At 34.3% G+C, this 8,447-nt stretch overlaps 1 protein-coding gene and 1 pseudogene across 1 annotated transcript; both read left to right on the forward strand.

The window, feature by feature from the left end:
* Window positions 1-2,833: 2,833 nt before the first annotated feature.
* On the forward strand, window positions 2,834-4,423 carry LOC120180054 (annotated as a pseudogene).
* Window positions 4,424-5,160: 737 nt separating this feature from the next.
* On the forward strand, window positions 5,161-7,102 carry LOC120180053. The gene is made up of 7 exons (XM_039185483.1): window positions 5,161-5,262; window positions 5,387-5,505; window positions 5,696-5,778; window positions 6,026-6,147; window positions 6,382-6,540; window positions 6,610-6,703; window positions 6,826-7,102. The coding sequence occupies exons 1-7, from the start codon at window positions 5,232-5,234 to the stop codon at window positions 7,025-7,027; spliced, it is 810 nt and encodes a 269-aa protein (XP_039041414.1). The 5' UTR covers window positions 5,161-5,231; the 3' UTR covers window positions 7,028-7,102.
* The last annotated feature ends 1,345 nt before the right edge of the window (window positions 7,103-8,447 follow it).

Genomic DNA, 8,447 nt, shown 5'->3' on the forward strand with positions numbered 1-8,447 from the left:
TTTGTTTTAGTCACTTGATTATTTTTTTTCAAAATTATTTGTAACTTTACGTTTTGTTTCTTTTTGGTTTCCCAAAGTTATATGATATAATAACACTTTTAGTCTTAAAACTTATAAATTTTATCAAGTTCGTCATAATTAGAATCATTCAATAATCTTCAATATGTTAAAATTTTATCAATTTGGTTCTTATTTTAATTTAAAATAATTAATAATTAATTATTAATTTAATGATAATTTTTAAATATTGATGATTTATCAAATTATTCAAATTGGGATCAATTTGATATAATTTATAGACTAAAAATGTTATTATATCGTGTCGAGTCATAATTTTCGCTAGGTCGACTCTCAAATTTAACTATAAGCCATATCAAAATAAAACCAAAACTTAATGTTAAATATGATTTTAAAAAAATAGTTGGGTGACGAAAATAGAAATAAGGGAATAAATGATATACCAAATAAGTAATTTCCCTTTAATATTATTTCATTGTCAACATTTAAGAGATGCACATGTAAACACAGGGCATATGATTGAAAAATGAAAATGATTTTGAAATTTTAGTTTCTTATCTTCCAACTTTAGACTTTGATTATGTCTCTAACTGCTCCCTTAACTAAAACATGTCCCGAAACAATGTTTCTTAACAGATATTTTTCCAATATCTAACTATATATGATGCATGCATTTCCTGAGAGGCATTTGGGTTAATTTTGTATTCGTCCCTCGAATCCACCATATAAGCCTCATAGGTAGGGATGGACTAAGGGACTGGTGGCAATTACCCCTGAAAAATTAAAATAACTATAAATTTTATATATTTTTTTATGTATTTTTTATTAAAAATATATTTTTGGTTACTTAAAATTTTACAATTTTAAATTCACCTCCTAAAATAAAATTTTGCATCTATCTCTGCTCATAAGGTTATGAAGTTTGTTTTTCCAGTCAAGCTTTAGGTTAAATAGGGATGGACTTTAGACCGAGACAGATGTCCTCCTTGAAAATTTAAAATAATTATTTATTTTAAAAATAATTAGTTGTTTTGGTTGAAAATTTATTTTTGATTTCTTAAAATTTTATAAATTTAATTTTTTTTAATTTATAAATTAAAGTTTACTTTCTGTAACATAAAATAATGTGTATTAAAGGATTTAAATTTCAAAAATAGTGTACATCCTGATCTTAGATCCTTATCAATTTCTGAACCACGGGTAGAATTCTCATAGCAATCATCTATATGCTTATATCCATTCAATATGTAATGTATGTTGTACACAACTAGTATTATTATCGCAGGAAAAAAAAAGGAACACGTGGCACTCGCTATTCCTTCCAAGTGGACACTGCTATGGGGCAGGGGATTTGGGTTCTAGCACGAGAAAGAGTAGATGGAATAATAAAGGCTTAATTATAAAATAAATATTTAAATTATACATTTTTTTCTAAATAAGTGTTTAATTTTTTTTGAATCATTCATGTACATAACTTTATAAACGTTATCATTTTAGGTGTTCGAGGTGTAACAACCGTTAATAAATTTGTTAAGTGACATATATCACGCTCTGATAATTTTTGAATTTTTTAAAAAATAAAAAATATTATATTTATAAAAGAACTCTATTTTTTCTAAAATTCCAAAAAAAATCTCAAATCCCTAAAACCTCTATCCCTAATCTTAACCTCTCTTGTTAGTCAGGCCGTCATTATCTATGCCCTTGTCATCTTTCTAGTCGATTGTCATCTCTCTTGTCTCTAAGCAAATCATTATATCATCTGGGTGTAATTTGAGGGTTTAAGTTTGTCGTAGACATGATTTTAGGTCATGATTTTGCCGTTTCCTTCGTCAGAGACGTGACATTTATGGTTGGTTTGATTTATTGTAGGGTGGAGGTTCGATTGACTTCAAACGGTGATAGCTGGCATGGGTTTGAAATTGGAATTTCCAAAGTTTTGAAGTTTTTTTAAAAGTTTTCAAAAAAATGGAGTTTTTTTATGTATAATGTTTTTAATTTAATAAAATTTTTAAAATTACCAAAACATGATTTACAAATTCGTTGCGATAGTCGAAGTTCGCGTTGCGATTTTGGAAAATCGCAACGACTGGTGGTATTGCATTTGTTTCTTAAGAATTTTCTCTAAAAAGATAGTATCAGCGCGGACGTGTCGAAGACACGTATTACCACGACCACGACCCGAGACGAGACGGCAGCGGCGGCGGTGCGCGAGAGTCCCCCTTGTTCTCTTCCACTCAACAAGGAAGTGGGAAATCAAATCCTTAAATACTCATTCCCAATAGTGTTTCCAATACTATGTGGGATTGAGCAATGCAAACATTTGGGAATCTTTTACACTATCGCAACACATTCTTTATTGTTTCAAACTAAGATCTTACAAATGGCTTGGGAATCTTTTACACTATCGCAACACATTCTTTATTGTTTCAAACTCCACGTGAATTTGGAATAGTTAAAATGTAAACTTATTTTGGATTTTTCACTATCGCAACACTTTTTCACTATCGCAACAACACGTTTTTCAAACTCTCGCAACACATTTTAACTATCGCAACACATTTTTTAAAATCGCGTTGCGAATCTAGATATTCGCATTGCGAATTTGGAAACTGAGTTGAAAAAATAGAGTTCGCGTTGCGATTTTGTTGGTCATTTGAGTAAATCTAAAAAAAATTGGTTAAAATCGTATATTATAAGGTATTTTTCGATCACTGAGGTTATTTTCTCTTAAAAAAACGTTCGAACTTTTATTTAGTAAAATCGCTATAGTTTGGACATTTTTATAATTAAGCCAATAATAAATGGCTATCACTGCTTTACGGCCTTGGCAATGGCTGACTCTCATCCTGCACAAAACGCACAAAACCCAGGTTTTCTTCTTTGAACTCCACTACGATTTTATTTTCTTCTTAGTGCAAAGAAGAGAAACAAAAATGACATTTTTTTTTTGAAAATTTAGTGACTAAGCAGCGGAGAGTGATAATTACGAACAAGCACGGAGAAAAACTGGTGGGATTATTGCATGAAGCAGGGTATAAAGAGATTGCAGTCTTATGCCATGGTGCCGCATGCAACAAGGTTGGTATTTCTTCTTCTTTGTATCTCTGTTATCTTGCTGGTGAAAGCTCACTTGGGTTAATTCCACTTAAGGATGACAGTATTTTGGTGAACATTGCTGCTGCTTTCGAGAAAGAAGGAATCAGTACGTTCCGTTTGATTTTTCCGCTAACGGGTGAGTAGAATTGACATCTAATGTTACTCAGACCAGACTGCATTGCGACTGACATATATTGTAGGGACGGACGTAAGATTTTATGTTAGGGGCGAACTTAAAGTTAAGAAGATGACCAAAATTCTAAGGAACGAACTAAAATTCTAGAGGACGAAACAGATTTTCAATTGAAAATACATAAAAAAAAATTAATTTATAATAATTTTAAATATTCAGGGGATAACTGTCCCCAAAGTCCATCCCTGGTTATGTGTACGAGTACTTGAAAGATGTGTAGAGATTTTCTGAGTCGGCTTTTGTTGACAGTAATTAATTAACTAGTTTCCCTTTTTCTCAGAGAAAGTGAAGGTTCGTTTCATTTTAGTGACCTTTACCGAGAAGCTGACGATATGCATTCTGTAATTCAACACTTTTCCTGCGCGAGTCGCGTCGTATGCGCGATTCTCGGCCATACTAAAGGCAAGTATACTATCCCCCAAGTGTTTCCTACATGAACGGCTGATAAATGTTCGACCGAAAACTACCCTACAAGTATTAGACCACACTGAGATAATGTAATGCAGGGGGAGATGTGGTGCTTCTTTACGCTTCCAAGTATCGAGGTATCGGTATAGTCGTAAACGTTTCCGGCCGCTACGACTTGAAGAGAGGCCTTGCAGAACTCTTCGGAGAAGACTATATGGAAAAAATCAAGGAGGATGGATACATCAATTTAAAGAGAGAGAATTTGTTTATCTAGCTTCCCGGCTCGTTTTCTTCTGTCATAACATGTTGAGGTTGCTCTAATCTTGTTTCGATCTAGTAGGTGTTGAATACTGTGTGACCGAAGAAGATTTGATGGATTACTTGAGAATTGACATTCGTGAAGCTTGTCTTAAGATCGATAAAGAATGTCGGTATGACTCGAATCTACAGTTCGTTTGAGATCATTGTTTCTTCTCTAATTCATTGAACTACCTTTAGATGTATTCGTTATTTATGTTGTTATTCATCGTTGTTACATACAGAGTTTTGACGGTCCATGATTCTCATGATTAAATAAATTCCGTTAATGATGCATTTGAGTTCGCCAAGATCATACCTAATCACCAATTGCACATTATAGACGGAGCAGATCATGTATACACCTCACATCAGACCGAGCTGGCATCCGTTGTATTAGATTTATAAAGTCGGCTTTAGACAACGAATCCGATACCGGGGACGGTGGGAATAGTCCGGCAATGTAAGCCCCTGCTGCTGTGGGTGATAAGCAGGCTATAATGTTGCTTCAAACCAACCAAGATCGAATGCACTGAAACTTCTGCTGGATCATTGTACTTATAAAAGCATGATCTCCATTTGCTGTACCACTCTATTAACCCTAATAATTTATTTATATTTAAATTGTGACTAGTTTAATTACTTTTCATGAATTATGATACTCCATTTATGAAGTTTGAATCAATATTAGATGAATGCATGAGTATGGAAATTGCATTAGGTAAATATAATGATTTTAATACAAAGTTAAAACCTGATGATTTATATAGCGTCTTTAACAAACATTTACACAGATCAATATTAGATGAAGGCTCGTACCCCTCACCAGTGGCGGAGCCACGTATTATGAACACGTATGCATCTTGAAATCCGAATTTTTTTCGATTAATTACGTATTATACTAATGGTGTCCACCCTAAATTTTTTCGTACTGACCCTAAAATTTGAGCTTTCTTCGATTAATTACTTATTTTATAGACGGTATTAACCCTTAAATTTTTATTTGTATTCATTTCATTAAAAAATTTGAGTTTTTTTTGATTAATTTCCCGACGTGCTAATTGACCTGCTACCTGCTACCTGCTACCTGCTACAGTTGACTTGTTGCTCTTCAGATATATTTAGTGATCCTAAGTCTCCTTCTCCACAAGTTCGAATCCGGCTCATATCATACACCAATCGACGCATCTCCAAAGCAAACTCCGCAACCTCGGGGATGGCTCAATCTCATTCTGCACAAATCCCAGGTCCTAAATTAATAGTTTTATTTTCTAGTTTTAAGTTTTGATTCCACTTTATTTTTTAATGTAAAGAACTTCGAAAGAAGAAGAAAGTGATTTCTTTTCTTTCTTTCTTTTTCAATTTTTTCAGTGATCGAGCAGCAGAGAGTGATAATTCCGAATAAACATGGAGAAAAACTGGTGGGGTTATTGCATGAAACCGAGTCTAAAGAGATTGTAGTCTTATGTCATGGTTTCAGATCTTGCAAGGTTAGTATTTGGAAACCTAGTCTAATCCTGAAAACTATTATGACGTGGTCGTTACGTTGCATTGTGGTCGTAATTTAATATTATGTTATAAATTTGGGTCATTTGATCGCTTTTAGCATGCTTTCAGTAGCGAATGCATTGACTGCAAGTGCCATTGAAGGCAAGCTCACTTGGGTTAGTTCCACTTCAGGATTACAGGATCATGGTAAACCTTGCTGCTGCTTTAGAGAAAGAAGGAATCAGTGTCTTTCGTTTCGATTTTTCCGGAAACGGGTGAGTAGAACCCGGACTTTAATGCGAGTGTTGGATATGAATATCAATTCGTATATGCCTCCATACCCCAACTGTGTCATGTGTACAAGCGTCAGACACTGTACTGCAAAGAAAATGAAGAGTTTAATATCAATGATAGAAATCAATGTGCATTATATGGTGTAGTTCTTAGTTCTTACCTAGTATGCTTGGTTGTTGTTCACTTTGTTTCATAGTTAGAATTTAACTTGTTTCACGATATCTTCAGAGAAAGTGAAGGTTCATTCGAATACGGTAGCTATTACCGAGAAGTGGATGATTTACATGCCGTCGTTCGACACTTTTCCAGCGGAAATCGCGTTGTAAGCGCAATTCTTGGGCATAGTAAAGGTGGGTATGTATTTCCTAGGAGAAACCAAGTTCATGAAGACTATATCTTCAATTGCATTCTGAACAGAGAAGTTTTCAGGTCATATTTTGTTAGATCTTAGCAGTAACTTTACCTGATAATGTTTTGATCATCGATGCATGCACGGAAACCATAACCGAGCTAACATCTCGGTGCAAGTTAAGCTTGTCAATCTTTATGCTCAACCATTATGTCACTGAAACAATGGAATGCAGGGGGAGATGTGGCGCTTCTTTATGCTTCAAAGTATCGAGATATCCGTATAGTTGTAAACGTTGCCGGACGCTGCGACATGAAGAGAGGCCTGGCGGAACGCTTCGGAGAAGACTTCATGGAAAAGATTAAGAAGGATGGATACATTGATGTCAAGCAAGGTAATTTGTTTATTCAACTTCCTTAATGCATATGATTCTGTGTCAAGCTAATCACTAGTTCATCTCTAGGAGGTTTTGAATTCCGTGTGACTGAGGAAGTTTTAATGGATCACATAACAATGGACATGCGTGAACCTTGCCGTAACATCGATCAAGAATGTCGGTAAGACTCGAATCTAGATTGTTCACTTGAGATCATCTTTTCTTCGCCTATCGATATATTGGGCTCGCTTTCGACGTTTTTGTTAATGAACGTCAATACTAGTATCCGTTGTTTATGTACAGGGTCTTGACGGTCCATGGATCAGCTGATGATATGGTTCCTGTTGAAGATGCATCGGAGTTTGGCGAGATTATACCGAATCATCAATTTCAGATCATAGACGGAGGCGATCATGGATTCACCTCGCATCAAACGGAGTTGTCACAGGTGGTCGTTAAATTTATAAAGGCGGCCTTAGAGGAAGACAAGGTTGATCCGAAGTAGGTAGTTTATGAACTCGAACTTGATGTTATGTATTTATAATATTCTCCAGGAACAGACGATACAGGTGACTTCAGAAAATATTCAGAATGTTATCCCCTGCTGCTGTAATTTATCTCAATAATTTTCAAGGCCATACTTAGTTTGAAAATTTTAGACTCACGAATTTTCAAATCGAATCAAGTTCCTATTTAGAATTTCCGAATCAAACTCGGTAATACTTGAACTCGATTCGACTCATTTATACGGTCCTAGCCATATCAAAGTTGTATCTTTGAACACTCTTATCAGAACTGTATATGAATCTCTCACTATATTATATTATATTATATTATAATATATTATCACATGATTACTAGTTCGATAATAAACATATTATTCTTTAAAAATTTGCAAACAAATTACTCAGTCAAAATTTTGTTATAACAAATTATTCCTTCATTAAAATTAGAATGAGGCTATAAAGTGGCAGTGTTGTTAAAAAATATTCGACCCGGTTGTGTCGATCCGAACTAGAAAAATCAGATAATTATTTAAAAAGTTATTCGACCGGGACCGACATTTCCAGGTCTGGTCCGAGTCACAAATTACATTTTTTCGGGTACCCGGTTGCATCCTTTGTCTTTCCAAATTGTTTCTGTACAAATGAAGATATTTTCTACAAGAACTGCAATTCTTTGATCATGCTGTTCTCTTTCCTTGTATTTGATTCTAGTATTGTTGTTAGTTTGGAATTCTGGGTTGTTTTTAGTTGTTGGTTTTGTTTGTTTCTTGGATTTATCTTTTGCTTGAATTTGGTTCTTGTATTTGATTCTGGCTCGGGTCCTTGCCTTGGCTGCTTTCTCTTCCTTGAACTTGGATATTTCTGGGAATTCTTACTTTTCAATTGCTCTAGTAAATTTCTGCAAATTTGAAGATACAATTTTTTTGCTTTCTTAATTTCTACTACTATGCCTTTTCTTTTTTGGGTGAAGTTTGTGTTTTACGTTCAGTGCCAATGGAGTTTTAGGTGACGTTTGGTTTGCACGAGGGAATTGAAATTTGATCATACTACCCTCATCAATCTTTTGGTAACTTATTCATATATTGAATAAAAATATTTTTTATTATTTCGGGTCGGTTCGAGTTTTTAAGTCATATATTCGGGTCGGGTCGGGTCGGGTCGGTTTTTTAAAGTGTGATATTCAGGTCGGGACGGATCGAGTTCGGGTTTAGGGTGAAAAATACCCGACCCGAATATATATATAATTTTACCTTATATATTTAGAAATAATTACAATAATACCCCTCTGTATATAATTTTTTTCAATTAAGCCACTGTTTTTATTAAATAAAAATATTTTTTTATTATTTCGGGTCGAGTCGGATTTCTAATTCATATATTCGGGTCGGGTCGGGTGAAACTTTATTTTGTTCGGGTCGG

This window comes from Hibiscus syriacus, unplaced genomic scaffold (genome assembly GCF_006381635.1).
Source record: "Hibiscus syriacus cultivar Baekdansim isolate YM2019G1 unplaced genomic scaffold, ASM638163v2 tig00112488_pilon, whole genome shotgun sequence".
Lineage (NCBI taxonomy): Eukaryota > Viridiplantae > Streptophyta > Magnoliopsida > Malvales > Malvaceae > Hibiscus > Hibiscus syriacus.